The sequence below is a fragment of the Rhinatrema bivittatum genome, chromosome 4, assembly GCF_901001135.1.
Source record: "Rhinatrema bivittatum chromosome 4, aRhiBiv1.1, whole genome shotgun sequence".
NCBI classification, from domain to species: Eukaryota; Metazoa; Chordata; class Amphibia; order Gymnophiona; family Rhinatrematidae; genus Rhinatrema; species Rhinatrema bivittatum.
Window position 1 is genome coordinate 375040166 of NC_042618.1, and position 21843 is coordinate 375062008.

General features: G+C 43.1%; 1 protein-coding gene across 13 annotated transcripts in view; it reads left to right on the plus strand.

Moving 5' to 3' along the window:
• Positions 1–21843, plus strand: part of CACNA1D (calcium voltage-gated channel subunit alpha1 D) — a 513308-nt gene that overhangs the window by 351392 nt on the left and 140073 nt on the right. For all 13 annotated transcript variants that reach the window (XM_029600875.1, XM_029600887.1, XM_029600877.1 and 10 more), the window contains 5 exons: positions 6503–6590; positions 6919–7026; positions 7364–7416; positions 8698–8844; positions 12333–12534. In XM_029600875.1, the coding sequence (XP_029456735.1) occupies positions 6503–6590; positions 6919–7026; positions 7364–7416; positions 8698–8844; positions 12333–12534 (598 nt within the window). The remainder of the gene's footprint in view (positions 1–6502; positions 6591–6918; positions 7027–7363; positions 7417–8697; positions 8845–12332; positions 12535–21843) is intronic.

Genomic DNA, 21843 nt, shown 5'->3' on the forward strand with positions numbered 1-21843 from the left:
AGGACGATGATGAAATCGGGCAACCTGTGGTTACAGGGAGAAATGACTCTGAGGTACATTTAGTTGATTCTTATTCTTTGGTCAAACCTCAGAAAATAACTATAGATGTCGTCTGGAAAATGTTTCTCTCAATGGACAATTCAATTAAAACAATGTCAAATTTATTGAAAGAAAATTTGCATCATACAAAGACTCTAGAAACAAAAATATTAACTTTGGAAAACAATGCAAATGTGACTTAACAAAAAATCAAGCATATAGAGGAAGTATAACACAATCTTATTAAGTCTGAAACTATATGCTTTAATCGAATGTACAAAATGGAAAATGATACTAGGAGAGTAAATTTAAGGATATTAAATTTCCCGAGAATGAAGGTAGTGTCCCCACGTGACATGTTTAAAAGTTATCTTAAAAATGTGCTGAATTTTCTTGAAGATGGGATACCTGCCATCTCAAAAATGTATTATATCCCGAGGAAAGTAAATAAAGAAGAAAAACACCAATCTCCAGGAGAGCGAGAAGAACCCCTAACTGTTTCAGCTAGAGATGTGAATCGTGTCCTCGATCGTCTTAACGATCGATTTCGGCTGGGAGGGGGAGGGAATCGTATTGTTGCCGTTTGGGTGTGTAAAGTATTGTGAAAATCGTTAAAATCGTGAGCCGGCACACTAAAACCCCCTAAAACCCACCCCCGACCCTTTAAATTAAATCCCCCACCCTCTCGAACCCCCCCCCCAAATGCCTTAAATTACCTGGGGGTCCAGCGGCACACTAAAACACGGCACACTAAAACCCCCTAAAACCCACCCCGACCCTTTAAATTAAATCCCCCACCCTCCCGAACCCCCCCCAAATGCCTTAAATTACCTCCGTAGCGGCGGTCCGTAGCTAAATCGGGGGAAGGGGGAGAGCAGGAAAACCGGCACGCTGAATCGTGTAGTCTTCAGCCGGCGCCATTTTGCAAAATGGCCGCCGCAAAATGGCGGCGGCCATAGACCAAAACGATTCGATGCAGGAGGTCGTTCCGGACCCCCGCTGGACTTTTGGCAAGTCTTGTGGGGGTCAGGAGGCCCCCCCAAGCTGGCCAAAAGTTCCTGGGGGTCCAGCGGGGGTCCGGGAGCGATTTCCTGCTGCGAATCGTTTTCCGTACGGAAAATGGCGCCGGCAGGAGATAGACTGCAGGAGGTCGTTCAGCGGGGGTTCCGACCCTCACTGAACGACCTCCTGCAGTCGATCTCCTGCCGGCGCGAATCGTTTTCCATACGGAAAACGATTCGCGGCAGGAAATCGCTCCCGGACCCCCGCTGGACCCCCAGGAACTTTTGGCCAGCTTGGGGGGGCCTCCTGACCCCCACAAGACTTGCCAAAAGTGCAGCGGGGGTCAGGAACGACCTCCTGCGTCGAATCGTTTTGGTCTATGGCCGCCGCCATTTTGCGGCGGCCATTTTGCAAAATGGCGCCGGCTGAAGACTACACGATTCAGCGTGCCGGTTTTCCTGCTCTCCCCCTTCCCCCGATTTAGCTACGGACCGTCGCTACGGAGGTAATTTAAGGCATTTAGGGGGGGGGTTCGGGAGGGTGGGGGATTTAATTTAAAGGGTCGGGGTGGGTTTTAGGGGGTTTTAGTGTGCCGTGTTTTAGTGTGCCGCTGGACCCCCAGGTAATTTAAGGCATTTGGGGGGGGGGTTCGAGAGGGTGGGGGATTTAATTTAAAGGGTCGGGGGTGGGTTTTAGGGTGTTTAGTGTGCCGGTTTTCCTGCCCTCCCCCTTCCCCCGATTTACGATTTTTTGACGATAAATCGGGGGAATTGGTATTGTATCGTGGCCCTAATGATTTTTGACGATTTAAAATATATCGGACGATATTTTAAATCGTCAAAAAACGATTCACATCCCTAGTTTCAGCATTGTTGGAATTGACTTTAGAAACTGTTATTGAAACATGGGAAACCTTGCTTGTCTCCTTTGTGTTCATCACAGAAAGAGACGCAGTATTAAGATTATATCTACGAAATCAAGGTGGCTTATTCCATGGGTATAGAATCTGGGTTTACCCGGATGTAACTAAAGTCACTCAAGATAAGAGGAGAAAATTTTTACAAATGAGGCAAGAAGTAATATCTAGAGGAGCAAAATATATATTATGTTTTCCATGCAAATGTATAGTAATATACCAAGACTATAGATATATCTTCCTTGACCCTGCGCAGCTGCGTACATACTTAGATTCATCATCCTGATAAATACTACAGGTTTTGGTTATTAGGACTACCTCAAGAATCACACTCTATATGGCAAATGTAATAAATAGAGTATATTTCTTTATTGACTGCTCAATGAATATTGGACTCCCTTTTACCTTTAATATACAGATATGTAACTATATTAATCTGCAAAGATTGTAATATTTCCTTGAATTAATACTATTATCACTATCTGTGTTTCTCTGAACATATGGTTCTGTAAAATTAAGTTGAAATTTCAATAAAAATTAAATTAAAAAAAAAAAAGAACCAAATATGACCAATAATGAAATCTTAATTGTAAGGAACATTTGTCTTTGGTTTACAAGGTATTGGCGGAAGGAAAGAGAACAGTTACACAGAGTACAGTGTCTGACTACTGTCCAAACTCCTTCAGAGAGTTGGCTATTACATCTCTTTCTTATATACAGTATTCTTGCTATAGGTGCCATACCCCTCCGATTCCCTCTTCTCCATCATGCATTACTCAGACCCCTTGTAATTTGTCACTTACCATGCACCGAAAAAGGCACTGAGATACACTTCCTCCCTCCTAAGCCCAGTATAGCTCCCTTTCAGACCAAAAAAAGACCCAGCTCTGGTTTCACATTTTACCCCGGTGCCTGGGCAAACTGTTTCATGCTCTCTGCTAACTGTTGTCAAGCTGGCAAACAATGGTTCCTCTTTTGTACATGCTGTTACTCTGCTGTCCGTATGTTCCTCTGTAAAGATGCCACTCTCTCTTTAGCTGGAACTTTGGACACAAGAGCATCTTGCCTGACTTTTAGTGCTTGTTGCCAGGCAGATTTATACACTCCCCATTTCTCCTACTCAAGGGAGCATTTTTGCAACTTGCGCTGGTTTCGATCAGCCAGAGGTTCTGGAATCCAGAGATCTTGATATTTCAGAAGGAGCCAGTTCTTTTGATCAAAGAAGCCTGGTAAGGGCGGAAGCTCTTGTTTCAGGGCAGCCCATTATTCACAATGAAGTTTTGGGGGTCCCTTTAGTGCTGGAAATAGACAGCCATCTGTCTTAGTTTTATCGAAGATGGGCCCAACTCAATTCTGACCAATGGGTGTTGGAGATAGTGAGAGATAGTTATGATTTGGAGCTTATCTGACCATTTACAGATGCTTTTATAGTTTACCCATGCAACTTCCTCAAGAAGAGGACTGCCAAACATTCCACCTTGCAGTAGCTGATTGAGTTAAAGGCAGTAGTTCCAATTCCAAAGGAACAGGAAAATACAGGCTGTTATTCCATTTACTTCATGGTTCCCAAAAAGGAGGGATAATTGTTTCCCATTTTGGATCTAAAAGGGGTGAATTAATTTCTTCAGGATGGAGACCTTGCGGTTAGTCGTCATAGCGGTTCAGAAGGGAGAGTTCTCACTTCACTCGATCTGATAGAAGCCTATTTGCATATCCCAATCTGAAAAGAGCATCAGCATTTTTTGCACTTCATGGTACTGGACACCATTATCAGTTCCAGGCATGCCAGTTTGGCCATAGCACCCAGAACCTTTTCCAAGATGATGGTAGTGGTGGCCACAACTCTTCGCAAGGAAGGCATTTTAGTTCATCCATATCTAGATGACTGGCTAATCAGTCATCTAGATATGATGTGTCTCACAGAGTAGTTCAACTGTTGCAGGAGCTGGGATGGATGGTAAATTTAGTCAAGAGCAGGATGCAACCCTCCCAAGTTTTGGTGTTTGTTACGGGTCAGGGTAAAGTATATCCACAAGATTTGGAAGCCAGTCTGGGTTCTTTGAGCGTGCACTGCGTGATGATAAGGACATACCTACAGATGTTGAGCTCATTGGTGATGACACTGGAGGTAGTCCCATGGGCGAGGGCACATATGCCCTCCTTGAAAAGACCTTGTTGGCCAGGTGGAGTCTTCAATCCCAGGCATACGGTATACGTCTGTCTTTGCCACCGAAGGTGAAACATCTCAGCAAAGGGCTTGGAAGGTCGTGATTGGATAGTGATGATGACAGACGCCAGCCTCCAAGGCTGGGGAGCACACTGCTAGAAGTTAGTAGCTCAGGGACAGTGGTCTCCCAAGAGATGGAGTGATCCATCAATCGACTTGAGGCCCAAGCAATTCAACTAGCATTCTTGAGGTTTGCAGACTGGCTGATCAGGAAAGTAGTATGAGTGTCGGACAATGCCACGGCGATAGCCTACATAGAATAATCAAGGAGGGACACTGAGTCAACACGTCTCTCTGGAAATGTCCGTGTTGCTGCCTTGGATGGAGCAGCATCTTCAGGCACTGTCGGCCTCCCAAATCGCAGGGATCAAAACTGTTGGGGCAAACTATCTCAGCTGATACACATTGAACCCAGGAGAGTGTGAGCTAGTGCATGAAGGTTTTCAGCTTATAGTTTCTCATTGAGCACGGCCTTGCATGCATCTGATGGATCCCTAAAGGCTGGAGGATGGAAATGAAAAAAAGAGTGCATGGGGGTAACTTGCTGGTGTGGCGGTTACTACTACTCTCCGGGTGAACTCGCAGCTATGGCTAGCCGCTACCGCCGCGTACCTCCGGGTTCCTGAGACTCCTCATTGTGACCCGGATGCCGCTGACCCACACGCCAACTCTGGGCCTTCCTAGGTGCGTGCACGTCACCGGGCCCTCCTTTAAAGGCCAAATGGAGGGAACCTCAGGGGCATCCCCGACTGATGACATCCCAAGTTTTTGATTTATAAGCACCTCTCTTGGCCTATGCTAACCGACTTGGCAACGAGTTCCTTCGCCTCACCGGTGCTTGTTCCTGTCTCCCCAGACCTGTGATTACTGCCTTGGATCTCCACCGGCTGATTGGACTCTGGCTCAGGTACCCGCTCCTCAGGGGCCTGCTTGTGCTTCCTTTGGGAGACCTGGTCTCCAGGTTTCCCCGCTCCTCGGGGTGGCTCCTGCGCTCCTCACCAGAGGTCCTGCCTGCTCGCTTCTCTGCTCCTCGGGGTTGCCTCAAGCACTGCGTATCAGAGATCCCATCTCTATGCTTCCCCGCTCCTCGGGGCAGTCTCTACCTTACCACACTGGAGACTTGACTCTATGCCTCCCCGCTCCTCGGGGCAACCTACATCACTACATCAGAGACTTACTCTGTGCTCCCCCACTCCTCGAGGCAGCCTAAGTCTACATTAGAGACTTACTCTGCGCTCCCCCACTCCTCGGGGCAGCCTACATCACTACATCAGAGACTTGACTCTGCGCTTACCCTGCACCTCGGGGCAGCCCTTCATCATCACACTAGAGACTGTTGCTATGCTGTCCTGCTCCTCAGGACAGTCTCTGCATCACTCCTCCAGAGCTTCCTGTCTTGCGCTCCCCGCTCCTCGGAGCCTGCCTAGCGCTCCTCTGACTTGGAGGTTCCTGCTCTGGTACACTGTCTCCTCTGTCCTGCCTAAAGTACTCCTATGGACTGTGTCTCTTCGCCCCGCTCCTCAGTATTCCTCACAGTATATCTCAGTGCAGGTATCTGCGATCACGTGGCAGTGACACTGGGCGTTCTCATTCTACTGAACTACAGTCGTGCCCTCTGCTGTAGCTGACCTTGCCTCCCGATGGTGAGGACCTGTGAGGCTCCACCCCTCAGGTGGTATCAACCTTCACCTCGGGCCAAGGGTCCACGAAACCCATAAATCCTAACAGGCTACCTTGTTGCAGTCTGGTCTATTTTCTTTGCTTGGTCCTTAGCAGAAGTATTTGTTAAGACAGAATGAGAACCTATGAGGCTTTTTGGTTTGCTGTGAGGTCTGGTAAATATATACCTTTGTCAGGAAAAAAAAAAATCTCACTGTTGTTTTCTTCTTGTGTTTTTCATGCTGAGTTCAATGCTTCTGATCATCCATAGTTGGCTTTTGCAGAAATTATGGCATGCTGACATCTGTGCAGGGTTATATGTGAGTGGTGTCAGTGAGTCAGTGTTCTCTGTCTCCATAACCCATTTGTGTGGACTGGTCTGCCTGTTCTAAAGGAAAGGAAATTATGAGGTAAGAATTAATTTCACTATTCTGTCCAAGTCCATATTGCAACACTTCTTAGACAATGAATTGGCAGTAACTACTTCAAAAGGCTTCAGTACTCATGGAGACAGTATTCATCCTGTTGTCCAGTGATATCAGCTTCTGAAAAAAATCAACTTGGAGCATGCAAAAGTTTCATCTTGGGATGACCCTTTGAAATAGAGTGAGATTTGCTACATTTTAGTAATACATGTTGAATTGATATATTTCCTGTAGATCGAGTGCCATCTCAGTTGTGAAGATTCTCCGTGTTTTGAGAGTGCTGAGACCACTGAGGGCAATAAACAGAGCTAAAGGACTAAAGGTTTTGATTTTTCTTTGCTTCTTTTTGTGCACTCAAATATTCCGTTCTGATAAATACACTAGTCTCGTTAACAAGTAAAGCCTTGTGATGTGATGTCAATTCTATGTCATTGTTTAAATAGAAAATAAATACTTTCAGTTGACCAATGCTATATTTTGTGTATTGTTATACTGGGTTGATATACTACTTGTAAAGGAAAATAGTATTTTGCCATTCACATAAAGTCAGTGAAGCATAAATGAAAACAGAGTTTAATAACATATTTCTGATTTGCTGAAAGAGAATGAAATTGCACTTACAAAGCACATTTCTTCCATTCTGTCCATAGCATGTTGTTCAGTGTGTCTTCGTTGCTATACGAACTATTGGCAATATCATGATTGTCACCACTCTGCTGCAGTTTATGTTTGCCTGTATTGGCGTGCAACTGTTCAAGGTAAGTGTGGGAATCCAATATAATATGTTTCAACACCTTCCGGAGTTTGGTTGGCTTTTGATGAAAAAACTAGAATCTTTTCAGAAATAACGACAAGACCTAGAACAGGGAGGTGGCCAAGCTTGTATGGCTGACATCTGGGAGATATCCATTGCTACAGAAGCATAGGTAGGGGTAACCGTGAACGATTGGGTGGACCAAAGGGTCCACATCTACTATTTTTACCTTTTTTGTTGGCTGTAATACTTTGCATCATACCACCTAAAATGGCATTGCAGTATATGAATATTTTGATGCCGTAAATATATTCTTCATTTTTACTTTGTTTCACATATAGGGAAAATTTTATCGCTGCACAGATGAAGCAAAACAAATTCCTGAGGAATGCAAGTGAGAACTATTCCAGTTTACACATTTCCTTTATTTGTTTTCTTATTAACATGTTGATATATCCTCAGTAGTTAATGAAACATTTCTTCTGTTTTTCAATGATGATTTCATACATCACCATGTTTCCATGGGAGAAGACAAATAAGGCTCTGATCCTACAAAATTTAAATTTTTCAGATGCCTCCTGCAAAATATTATACAGTTTTCATTCTTAAAATAATTTCTAGGGTCTTATTGTATTTCCAAAGATGTTGATCTTTTCTGTGAATAGTAGAAAATCTTTGCATGATCGAAAAATTTGGGCATGTTGAATTTGGTTGTCAATACTGATAAAAAGCATTTATATATTGTAGAAGATAATCAAATATAAAATATGAACTTCTGGATTTCTATTGCAAGGCCATGGCTTACTAACAGTGGAGGCCATCATTGTAACAGATTTTGTGCATGCTTGGAACAGATATGCAGGCCTGAGGTAGGAAAAGGTTGAGAGATCAAGTAAAAGACATGGAGGAGGGAGGAGATGATGTTGAAAAGCAGATGGGAATTTATGTACTCATTTACCCAAAGTGGTCAAATCTCAACTGGGAAGACTGGATGGGCCATTTTGTTCTTACATTCTGTCATTTACTATGTTGCTTTTGCATCTCCCATTCTTTCTTTTTCTCATCTGAGAACAGTTTATGCAGGGTACAAAGAAAAACTATGACTTCACTATGTACCAGCTGTAAAACCAACAGCAATACATTGTCAAGGAGAAAGGAGGCAGAATGTCTTCCAAAACTACCACCCTGCGTTCTCTGATGTCTCTGGCCTGTCTGTGGTTTTTTTTTTTTTGTCCCCACAGGTGCAGTGGAGAGCATGAAGAGGGTGTGGGACAAGAAAATAAAGTTTACATTTAATTTGTTGACTGGGAAAGCAAGATTAAGGCAAATGTCTAGCTCTCAGCTGGGCTCAGGAGATAAAATAATACATAAGGTCACACAGGACTTCTGCTGACTTGTAATTCAAAAGTCAAATCGTTAGGCAACAACAGGAGATTAAGAGTACTTTGCCTTCTCCTAAGTAACCGTAATTAAAATGGTTTATGAACTTAACTGTATTGGTTGCATTTCTTATCATAAATATAACATTTATTTACTTTAAATGATTTAGTATTTTCATTTTTTGGTGCTGGTTAACCCAAACGAATGCCACTGAGACAGTGTGGCCTGATTGCTTGCGACAGCGCTCAAATGGAATTTATGACAATGTCATTTCTGCTTCTCAATTTCCCTGCAGGGGAAGCTATATTGTGTATAAAGATGGAGATTATAATAACCCTTTCGTAAAAGAGAGAATCTGGCACAATAGCGATTTCAACTTTGACAATGTTCTATCTGCGATGATGGCACTTTTTACTGTCTCTACCTTTGAAGGCTGGCCTGCGTGAGTAATATTGATTATTGCATTTTAATGGGGATTTTTTTTTCAGACCAGTTTGTTTGGTTAGGCCAAAACATTTTGCCCACAATTAACACTGTTGTGGTGTAAGCCCATGGTTTCCATTGATGATCACACTTGCAGGCTATTGACATGATTTCTCCATGAATAGCTAATACCAGGGATTCATAGCCTAGGGACTGGATAGTGTTTTATACAGAAACACAAAAGTTAAAATCATACTTTAAAGCAATACCACCAGTTTGATCCTTCAGTATAACATCTTGCCTCTTTCTTGGTTCTATTGCTTTCTCGTTTAATTCTTATTTCTAACTCTGTCTCTTTTATACTGCTATATTTTGTATCTTTGTTTGGAAGAAAAAATGTGTGTAGCTTTTACAATGATCATTGCCCTATCCAGCTACTTTTTAATTTTTCTGTTCGCTCTTCAATTCAACCTATATTTATATTTTATGTGTATCAATATCATGCCTACACTGGATTTGCTTGAGAAACACAGCAACATCCTGTTTTTTAATTTGTTTCATAACGGTAGGGATGACTTGGTAGGAGATGCTTATAAAGATATTAAACACTAATATCTACTTGGGTATTAAAAATAAATATCAAAAGAAAGATGTTGGATTCCAGTGGCTTTGTATTCTTTTTCCCATCTCTTGCTAAAACACTCTTGAATTGTGATTTTAAACCCCACTCATCATCTGAGCAGTTGCTTTAAAGTAGATATTTAGTTACTCATGATCCAAGGCTGGAGTTGCACCCTGAGTTTTTGGATCCCATCAATGTACAAAGGACCCTGCCCTGTAAGAAATATTTGGATACTGTGCTTTGTTTGAGGTTGCAATCCAAGCTCACTGTCTTTTTGCCCATGTCTAATTTTAACCGCCAAACAAATCATCTGGAAAAACCTGTTTTCGATAGTTTTAAATGATATAGGATAAATTAGTATGGAAATCTTAACAAGTACAGTGCAGGTTTTCAAAATCTTGCAGAATAAATATGCTTTATTTGGGTAGTCCCTGTTCCGACTTCTGGCTGGGCACAGGGCTTCTTTGGGAAGGTTATGGATCTTAGCCAATCCGTGTCTCCTGAGTACTTCCTCCATGGGGGGGGGGGAAAGAAGAGAGAGATTTTTTCAAGGCCTATAGCATTTTATATCTTCTCTGGGGTTCTTCTGCATACCAGTCCAAACAAAGTCATAAAACACCACACTGCACACAGATGCTGTTCAAAGGTAAAAGTTTTTACAAGTTACTGAATCGCCAAGACTTGGTGAACCAAACAGTTCAGAATAATAACCCCAAAAGCACAAAAAATATTTCAAACTCTCAAAGTAGCAAAATGCTGCACACCCTGGGAGGTAAGATCTCTGGGAAAGAGCACTCCTCTTTTGGCTGTCTCCTAGTACCTGTTTCAGGATGCAGCTCTGTCTCTTTCACTTTTCTCTTCCTCTTTACACAGTAGATGAATCTCTGACTGATTCCTATTTTCAAGACCTTCAGTAAATCTTCAGGACCTTCCTCTGTTAAACAGTTTTCTCTCTGAACTCCCAGAAAAGACAACTCTTATTCTATTCTAGAGGTGTGAATCGTGTGATCGATCGTCTTAACGATCGATTTTGGCTGGGGGGGGGAGGGAAATCTTATCGTCGGGTTTTTTTGTTTTAAAAAATCGATAAAAATCGTAAATCGGGGGAGGGCGGGAAAACCGGCACACCAAAAAAACCCTAAAACCCGCCCCGAACCTTTAAAAGAAATCCCCCACCCTCCCGAACCCCCCCAAAATGTTTTAAATTACCTGGGGTCTATTGGGGGTTCCTGACACGATCTCCCTCTCTCTCTCTCTCTCTCTCTGGCCACGGCTGCGTTGAGAAATGGCGCCGGTGGCCCTTTGCCCTTATCATGTGACAGGGCAAAGGTAGCGCCGGCGCCATTTTGTTTCCTGGCTCCCGACGTCACGCCTGCTGGAGATCGCCCCCGGACCCCCGCTGGACCCCCAGGGACTTTTGGCCAGCTTGGGGGGGGCCTCCTGACCCCCACAAGACTTGCCAAAAGTCCAGCGGGGGTCCGGGAGCGACCTCCTGCACGCGGGCCGTATTGCCAATCTTCAAAATGGCGCCGGCGCTACCTTTGCCCTCACTATGTCATACGGGCGCCATTTTGAAGATTGGCAATACGGCCCACGTGCAGGAGGTCGCTCCCGGACCCCCGCTGGACTTTTGGCAAGTCTTGTGGGGGTCAGGAGGCCCCCCCCAAGCTGGCCAAAAGTCCCTCGGGGTCCAGCGGGGGTCCGGGGGCGATCTCCAGCAGGCGTGACGTCGGGAGCCAGGAAACAAAATGGTGCCGGCGCTACCTTTGCCTTGTCACATGAAAAGGGCAAAGGGCCACCGGCGCCATTTCTCAACGCAGCCGTGGCCAGAGAGAGAGAGAGGGAGATCGCGTCGGGACCCCCCCACTGGACCCCAGGTAATTTAAAACATTTTGGGGGGGTTCGGGAGGGTGGGGGATTTCTTTTAAAGGGTCGGGGTGGGTTTTAGGGTTGTTTTGGTGTGCCGGTTTTCTCGCGCACTATTTAACGATACAATACAAATGCCCCTGACGATAAATTGGGGGCATTTGTATTGTATCGTGCACTCTAACGATTTTGGACGATTTTAAAATTATCTGACGATAATTTTAATCGTTCAAAAACGATTGACATCCCTATTCTATTCTCTCTCTCTGTCTAAAGCAGTCCCTCCTCCTTGGTCTTTCAGAACTTAACACTTATCATGAATACTTCTCAGTAATCAGTCTGGCACCTCAAGATACTTTTTTCTTCCTTGAAGACCTGGGAACCCTGACCTTGTGTCACAGCCAGGAACACTTCTTCACAACACCTCTTTGTTGAGAGAGGCAGCCATCTATTGCCTTTCTGTTGGGAAAGGTGCTCCCTTGGTCATTTTCCTGTGGAGGGAAAGACCATGCACCAGCCCCACAATGTGAAGAGGTGATAGTTTCATACTGTGGACTGCAAACTGACCCTCAGGTCTGACTGCACTCATGTTGGCACAAAAGGTTTGTTAAACCTATGACACCTCCCACTGGGGAGTGTCAAACCTCTTCTAACACTTCTACCTACACTGACAGCAATCATGGGGCAGGGTCCTACACTAGTAAGGGGCAATTTGGAGTCCCATTTACACTAGATTGTACAGAGTTTACCATGTATGAACTGGAAGAAATGTACTGGAAAGCAGGAGGAATGCCTTCTAGCTCATAACTTTTTTACTATAAGGTCAGTAAAATGAGTGAAATATTACACAGTATAATTGGCTTTGGCAGTAGAGCCCTGTCCTCACTGAATGTAATGACATGGAATCCTTCATAAGTGCACAGTTTTCTGATTAGTCTCCTCAAACAATAAAAATAATATTTTCCAAGTTGCAAATGCAAAAGGTATTGTATTTAAAATCTAATTCCTTTCATTTTCAGGCTACTATATAAAGCGATAGACTCCAATGGAGAGAATGTTGGCCCAATCTATAACAACAGAGTGGAGATCTCCATCTTCTTCATAATCTACATCATTATTATTGCTTTTTTCATGATGAACATCTTTGTTGGTTTTGTGATCGTTACATTTCAAGAACAAGGAGAGAAGGAGTACAAGAACTGTGAGCTGGATAAAAACCAGGTTGATAAATGCTCTGAATTTTATTTAGTCGTAGATTCTTTCTTCCTTTTGTCTTGTTTTCCATATTATGCAAAAGAGAGTGTTGGCCGTGTTAGTGCACTGGAATATACAGATAAGAGAAGGGAACATAGCTGTTCACATAGAAGGACTGAATTCCAAAAGCTAAGCTTTGCCTGTCTTGATTTTATATTTAATAATTTTCTTAATTTACTTCCTGCTTATAAAAACATTCCTTCATCTGCTAGCTATTCTATTTTCACTGCTGATTTCAAATTGTCTTGCTTCCCTTTACTAATCTGAAGCTAAATAACAAAAGGGTTTAGAGATTTGCTAATCCTGGGCTGTTTTAGCTTTTAACTATTTATTGAGTGCTTCTGAAAAATTGTGCATATCTCTCTGTTCAAATTTTAAATAAGTGACAGAAAAGGGTGTGGTGCTTTCTTATAGAAATTGTTTTAGGGGAAACAAAGGTTTTGTTATCTTTAGGGATGCTTGCACTCTTCTGGGGGAGAAAAAGCTTTTGAGTAGCAGTAAGAAAGTTAGTTTGGGACTTAGTGCCCTGACACTTAAAAGCCCTCCCATCTTTCCCCATTTCCCTCCCACTCCTGATCTTTTTTTCTTATATAGCCTTAGGGCACATGTACAAGGGTAATTAAAACTGATGGTATGTAGAAACTCCTTTTCACAATATAGGTGTTCTGTAATAAAACAAATCTACAAATGGCTGATATTCTGTGTAACAATTGTGGTGCATTGGCTTTAAGGCAGGACCATCTGAAAGATCAAGGCTTGTCCCAATTGTCTTCAACTGTCTACAATAAAAAAAAAAGGAGTTGATGCAACTAAAAGAGGAATTGTCTATGTTTAAAATAAACCTCCCCAACTGTGCAGCATCCAGAATATCTACCCCCCCCCCTTCTACAGAATATTTGGAAACCTTTGAATAAATGGATTACAGTGAGCTCTGGAAGGATAATCACCTTCCCAAATGATACCGTACAAAACACCTTTTCTGCACTGGAAAATGAAGACACTCCAAAAAAATGGAAACTGAAGTGGAATATGAAAAGAGACACACTTGAGGCAATCTGAAACTGCATAATGCCATCAAGCATTGTAACAGAATACCCCCTATGTTGGGAGGCAGTTTCAGCAGAGTCCAAAGGAAACCACAAAACGCTACCAAACACCTAACAGAAAGTTCCTGGGAGACTCTATCATCAGAGGCACTAACGTGGAGATTTGGTTTGAGGAACCACAAAATGACTTCCAGGATCCTCAGCTGGCAGAAATACAAACCAGGCTGTCAATAAAATTAAGGAAGAAAGTAAGGAATATAAAAAAGTAGAGAGAGATTTCCAGAATCTCGGGAAGCAGCTTGTGAACACAGCACAGACTATTTTTCAGAAGTGTTACCTGTTCACCGTAAGGAAGGGAAAGGTTAGATCATATAGACAACTTCAATACATGGCTCAAAACTAGTGTAATGAAGAAGGATTTGGATGGGTTGGGGCAGTGTATGGAATAATAAAAGTCTATACAGCAAAGATGGCCTATCTGTGGCAGGAGAAATGATCCTAAGTGAGAAACTCAGAAATTACATCAACAGGCATTTAAACTAAAGGATGGGAGTGGCAGAAGGAAGTCAATGGAATTGAAATGTCACCCGCAAAGCATACATATACAGGAAGTGGTTGGAGAAAAGAACAAAATTAGTCTACTTTTAGGCAAAAGCACAGAAAAAGTGTCTGGGAAGAACAGCAAGCTGTGGGGAAAAAACTGGAAAGCTATGGGGCCGATTTTAAAAGCCTGGAATGTGCCAATACCAGCGGATACTGGTGTGGCTAGACCCAGCGTGCGCCAAGCGCATTTTCAAAATGGTACGCGCAGAAGAGCCGGGGTTTTGAAAAAGGGTGGGATGGGGAGGGGTGGGGCAGGGGCCAGCCAGGACAGCACCCCTTTATTGGAGCGGCCTGGGAGGAAATCAGGGAAATGCCTTGTCAGGTCGGCGCACATTTCTTTAAAAATTTCCCCCCCCCCTTGCTTGCACAAGTTGGCACCCACGTGCACATGTGCGCGCCGATATAAAATAGGGTGTGCATATGAGCGCGAGTATCGGATTTTATAACATGTGCGCAGCGAACTTCAGGGAAAATTATTTTTTCAGGTTAGTGCGGGGGGAAGGGGCACATTTATTTAAAAAAAAACAAAAAACACCCCAACCCTTCAAATTTACTGTATTACAATCCCCCCACCATCCCTATTCCTCCCCAAGACTTACTAAAAGCCCTGGTGGTCCTGCGGGGTCCCACGAGCGATCTCTCCCTCCCGGCCATCGGGCTGTCTGACCTGCTACAAATCAAAATGGCGCCAATAACCTTTGCCCTTACAATGTCACAGGGGCTACCGGTGCCATTGGTCAGCCCCTGTCACATGGTAGGAGCAATGGATGGCCGGCACCATCTTGTGCTCCTATCATGTGACAGGGGCCGACCAATGGCACCGGTAGCACCTGTGACATAGTAAGGGCAAAGGCTATCGGCGCCATTTTGAATACTGGCAGCCAATGGCCCGAGTGCAGGAGATCAATCCAGGACCCCCGCTGGACCACCAGGGCCTTTAGTAAGTCTTGGGGAGGGATCAGGATGGTGGGGGGGTGGGGGTGTTGTGATACAGTAAATTTGAAGGGTTGGGGTGGGTTTTTTTCCAATTCAGATTTTTTTTTTTTGATTCATTTTTCCGGGTTCGGGTCGGGTTTCAGCTTTGTTTTTGCTGAAAAATGATCCGTGGGAAAACCAGTTTTCCCACAAAGCACCCGAACTGAAACCCGAACCTACCCAGAAAAACGAAACTCATCTCTACTGAAAATCAGCGCTTGTAGAACTATTCTAAATTCCTTTGCATTCAGTATAGGTTTTAGTATTCTTAACATGAGTAATTTATGGAAACCCTCCTTAGTTTTTATTTCAATGTTTTTTAAAATTTAGTTCAGGGTCTAAAAAGACCCCCAGATCCCTTATTGGTTGGTAAGAATATGGATGGGAATGGGATAGATGTCACTCTGTTTACAAAAGAGAGTGTATGGGAGAAACTGGAAGTGGGTAAGGCCATTGTGCTGGATTATTTATTTATTGATTGATTTTTTGATTTATTTATTACCTAGCTACAATTCTAGGCAATTTACAATAAACATACATAGTCAAATAAGCAAGAATGGTAAAATAAAAACAGCCAAAATTAAAATAAAGGGACATATAAACGTATCTAATAGATTCAATTAATCATGAGTGGTATTTAAATGCTGTAACTGATAAGCCTGGGTAAATCAATAAGCCTTCAGCATCCTCCTAAAATCAATTTCTTTTTTTTAACTGTTTAGATAATGCATTCTACAATTTTGGTCCCTGAATACAAAAAAGACGATCTCTAGACTCTTCTAGATGAACACATTTAAAAGAAGGAACATCTAGGTTCAACTGGGATCCTGACCAGAGTGTTCTGTTTGGGCAATACATCTTAAAGCAGTATTCATAATGGGGCACATTTTCAAAGCCCTACATGCGTAAATCCAGGAGGATTTGCATGTGTAGGGGGGTTATGCATGCCAGACCTATTTTCAAAAGGCCCGGGATGTGCGTATGTCCCGGGGCTTTTCTGAATGGGCGGGCAGGGGGCGGGACGGGGGCAGACAGTCTTGGGGCGTGGCTGGGCGGTCTGGGAGGCGTAGCTGAGGACTCCAGCACAGCGGCCCTTTGCTGCTGTGCTGGGGGATCACGCGCCGGCACTTGGCTGGCATGCGCAAGGCATAACTTCCACTACAAAGGTACGGGGGGGTTTCGGGCTGGGGGACGGGACAAGGAGGGGAAGGGAGGGGAAGGTGGGGGAGGGAACGGGGAAAGCCAGCTGGTCTCTCCGAGGGCTCGGCGCGCGCAAGGTGCACTAGTGTGCACCTCCTTGCACGCGCATGTTATAAAATCAGGCCTACATTTGTGCGCACCAGATAGCGCGCACAAATGTAGGCTGTGCGCGTAACTTTTAAAATCTGCCCCTATATGAGGTGCAATACCTTTCACTCCTTTGTTTACTATCATGAAACATTAAAACTCTAAATTTAATCCACCAGGCCACAAGAAGCTAATGATGTTTTAATAGATATGGAGTCATGTAAAAATAAAATGGAGTTTGCTCTGTTATTCTCATGGCAGATGTTTGTGCGTATTGTAAAGCTCAAATGGCATTTTTTAGAGTACCCAAATAAAGAGCACTAGAATAATCAATGGTGGACAAGGCTATTGAATGAATCATCATTTTTAAGTCAGAAACATCCAGAAAGGGTCAAATTCTTCTAAGTATCCGTAATTTAAAGTATGAGGTTTGTAGTACCTTTTTTATCTGAGGACAAAGTGTTAGCTTGGTATCCATTATTAGGGATGTGAATCGTTTTTTGACGATTTAAAATATCGTCCGATATATTTTAAATCGTCAAAAATCGTTAGAGGCGATATTTAATAGGAATTCCCCCGATTTATCGTCAAAAATCGTAAATCGGGGGGAGGGGAAGGGGGAGGGCGGGAAAACCGGCACACTAAAACATCCCTAAAACCCACCCGACCCTTTAAAATAAATCCCCCACCCCCCCGAACCCCCCCCAAATGTCTTAAATTACCTGGGGTCCAGTGGGGGGGGTCCCGTTGTGATCTTCCACTCTCGGGCGTCGGGTGCGTTGATAGAAACATATCATCTCAGCATACTTCTATACTTCGAACAAAAGTGAGATGGTTATTTATTATTGAGATATTGATTCTTTCATTTTTGGGTTCTGTTTCACGCTGTGTTGAGACAAATCTGATTGACATTTTTTATTGCATGACTTGAGAATTAGATCAAGTTTTTCAGCAAAGCTGCTGATACTGTCCCACATAGGAGGATCATGAACAAACTGAAAAGCCTGGGAATGGATCCCAAGGTAGTGGAATGGATCAAAAATTGATTGACTGACAGCTACATAAAGGAGGGAAGAGTGATGTGGGGTGCCTCAGGGATTGGTTCTGGAATGAGTTCTGTTCAATATCTTTGTGAGTGATATTGCGGAACGGTTAGAAGGAAAAGTTTGCCTTTTTGCATCTGACACTAAGATCTGCAACAAAGTTGGACACACCTGAAGGAGTGGAGAGAATTAAGAGCAATCTAAGAGAACTTGAGGAGTGATTGAAGGTTTGGCAGCTGGGATTCAATGCCAAGAAGTGCAGAATCATGCATTTGGGGTTTCAGAAATTCAAAAGAGCTGTACATGATGGGGGGCGAAAGTCTGATGTGTACGGACTGGGAGAGAGACCCTGGGTGATAGTGTCGGATGATCTGAAGGCGGTCAAGCAATGTGACAAGGTTGTGGCTGAGGCCAGAGGGATGCTGAGCTACATAGAGAAGCATAACCAGCAGGGAAAAGGAGGTGAACACTCCCCTGTGTAGGTTGTTGGTGAGGCCGGGGCGGGGTGGGCTAAGATGTACTCGTGTAACTCCGAATTTTTTAAAAGTTGACCATGGCGCACGTCCGTGTGTTATCTGCGTAACTTTGCTGCAGATCATGATGAGGAGCAAGTCTAGAGATCTTGAGTTTTAGGGCTTTCAACACAGTGTGAAGGTTCGTGGTCAAGTGGGGTCTTACAGGATGAAGAACCAGAGAGGTCTTGTAGACCTCAATATCAACTGGACAAACTGGACTAATTAGAATAACTGTCTTTTTCCCTCATTTAAGCATGTTTTAAAATCTGCCTGTATACGTACATAAAAGCCACTAAAGCCCTAGCAGAAATACTTGCGGGACATTTACTCAAGCAGCCTCTTAAGATTACATGCACACATACGTGCGGCGGGGGATTTTAAATGATATCCCGTACTTGCAGTATATCTCTGCTCACGAGCTGATATGTGCGTTTATGGGCGCATGCATGTTCCTTTTAAAATTAGCCAGTTAGTGGGTAAATGATGGAGATGAAGAAAAGGGTAACCAGGGTATTACTGGGGTAACCTGTACAGAGCAATAATTACCCTAAGAATAAAAAATAAAATTGCTAGGCAGACTGAATGGACCACTTGAAAGCTAGCCACAGATGTATAGCAACCTTCATTTTCAGTTTTTATTTTATTTTTCCCATTGATTTACTCATTTTTTCCCACTGATTTTTCTCCCTTTTTTGTCAATAAAATTTGTATTAATAAAAATGTATCACCTACAGCTTTCATTGTTGATCCTTATTTCTTTCTTCCATAGAATGACTGTGGCATGTATTCTCTTCCTGTCTCAGGAGAGGGCATCAGAGTCATGCCGTAGACAAATTAAAAGGAAGGTGGTGGAATCGCTGTCATTGATGTTTCTTTCTGTGGAAGCATATTATTTAAACATTTGTCTGGGATGGTTTAAATCCAATGCATCCTTTTTGGTATCATTGGAATAAATTGCATAGTTCAATGCAAATGGAAAATCAGACTATGACCAGATCTTATAAGAGTAAATTTAAATTTATTGCAATTTGGGACCCATACATACAGCAAATCTTTCCCAGAGCTAGGGGTGAGGTGATAAATTATCCCTGAAAAGTGATATCCTGATATGGCCCTAACTTTTACTTGATCTTTTTTTCCAGCCTGAGTAAACTTTGTATCATAATGAGCAAGGTGGGGGTGGTAAGGGGAAACTTAGAAAAGTATCTGATCTAAGAGCCTTTCTATCATTGGACTGACAATGTTTTGCTTATCCTTAGGTGAATTCCTTATTCTGTAGTTTTATCATATTAAGTCATGATGGTGTGGACCGCGGGGAGGGTGAAAACTGTATGAAAAGTATTATTTTAAATAACTGTTTTTGAATGTAGCTGGATGTGCATCAGTATTCAATGTATATAGAGCATTTTTCTATATATTTTTTCAAAAGGGTATGGGAAAATATAAATCTAATGCATTTCTGAAGGCAGAGGGATGAGCTAGATGAACTCTTAAGGTTCCTTCCAGCCTTATCTTTCTGTGATTTTTTGATTTGCTGAGATGTTCTTTGCAAAAGCTGGCTGTAGAAGTGTGAGTATGGTGAGAAATCAATTTTCTTTAAGGATCAGTTTTTTTTGTGATGACAGACATTTTCCCACCTATATTGCATCATTATCTCCTAGTCAAGACAGAAATTATTGTTTAATTTGCCTCCCCAGTAGGGTTTCAGTTTTTAGTTCCAAAGTCCTCTGGAAATCTGAGAATAAGTGGCTTCCAAAATCTCTTCACTTTTCTTACAAGAATTAAAAGGCAACTGAAGCATTTTGTATATGTAAAGCATTAAAGCATTGAAAATTCTCAAACATGTTTGTGGATGTAAAGCCATAGCCCATGCCAGTAAGATTCTTCCAAGTATCTTATCCCCACTCCCATGTAAGCAGTAATTTTCAAATAGTCTGCCTAAATTAGGTGGCAAAAACACACTTACCGGTAAATTAAACCAATTTTCATAGCAGACTTCTCAAACAATTACACTTTCTATTATGCGCAAAGAAAGTTTTGGCAAATTTGACATGTATACTTTTGAAAATGGAAAAAGTGTGGAGTGAATTTTAAAAGCCCAGCTCGTGCCAAAATCGGGAGATATGAGAGTATGTCCAGCTGCCACGCGCTGTGTGGATTTTAAAAGGCACCAAGTATGCTCGTATCTCCTGGTACGTGCACAAATAAGTTGCAAAAAAGGGGCAGGGAATGGTCTGGGCAGGGCATGGGTGGGACATGGGCATTCCGAATTTTAATATGAAATGTACGCACATGTATTTATGCACACAAGTGCGCACCATGGTCCCCTTCCGCCTATCTTTACAAGTGCTATGGATGGCATATAAGTAATAAAATAAAAAAAAATCTAGGATAGTCATAGAGGTTTTAAGTGTTGGGGCTAACAGGAGGAAAGGAAGACTAATTAACTAGGGGGATGGAAGTCTTATCCCTTACCTGGATGAACTGGGAACGAAATGGGGATACTGGTAATTGCATCGGTGTGCATGTCTATTAAAATCCCCCGACTTACGCAGTAGAGGTGACATTTGCGTGCACATGCGCGAGTCGATATAAAATTGTTACAGCCTATTTTATACCATGTATGCATATTTGTGCGCATGTACGCCAGTATCAAAGTTACTGTCTATGCGTATAAGTCCAAGCTCTCATTTATCCCACTCCTGGTAATGCCTCTGCCTTTGTTCAGCTAAAATTGCGCTCAAACAGGACATACACACTTAAGTTTATCTGCATATTGCGCTGATAATTTTGAAACAGGCCATTTCTGCAGATAATGCAGAGTTTTACCCATAGAAAAATGCCTTTGAAAATTACCCCTACCATCAATGACTTCCAGTCAGTAGGGAGCATTGTAAGGTAGGCCTTCTCAAACCTGTCCCGGTGATCTCACAGCCAGTCGGCTGGTAAATTTGGTGGGACAATTTTCAAAGTGGATTTAATGTGCGTGTTTGCCCTCTAACTTATGCAGGATGTTACAAAATTAGCCACACAATGTATAGGAGACATAGTAAGCTTAAGCTGGTTTCCTTTACATACCAGAGTAAAAAAAAATAGTTTCACAAGTTAAAGAAGAATATAATAAAACATTATACTCATAATCATGACTTTTATGTTCATTCAGATAAATTAACCCTATGATAATTAACAAATGACAGTTTTGCCTGCTATTCAGATTTTCAGGCATGTCTATTTTTATTGTTATGTTAAGTGTTGCGTCGGAGGTGGACCCTTGGGCCGAGGTGGGATTGACGCAACCCGTAGGTAAGAACCTATGGGTCCCCACTGTCGGCAGGTGGAGTGGGCAGATAGGCAGAGGCCCTTGGAGCCTCAACTATAACAGCCCTCGTTCGCCGCGGGTTGAACCTTTGGGTGCCAGGGCCAGCAGGACTTAGGTGGGCCTCTGTGTATAGTTGCAGGAGAGGTTAGTACAGCCCAGAGACAGCAGGCGAGAGATGGTACAGTCTAACTCCGGACTGGATAATGTCCTGGAAACTCGGACGCCAATGGAATGAAGGCAGACAGGGGGCGCTCGAGCAAAGGTAGGCCGAAGCCTGATGAATCCACGTCCAGGGAGTAGGCAGAAGAGGCATCCAAAGGTAGGCTTGAGTCAGGGCTGGCGGCGATCCAGAGGCAGTGGCAAGCAAGGCTGAGGTCTGATCACGGAGATGGTCAAGAGCGTAGTCAAGCAAAGCTGAGGTCTGATCACGGAGATAGTCAATAGCGTAGTCCAGCAAAACGGAGTTCTGATCACGGAGATAATCAATA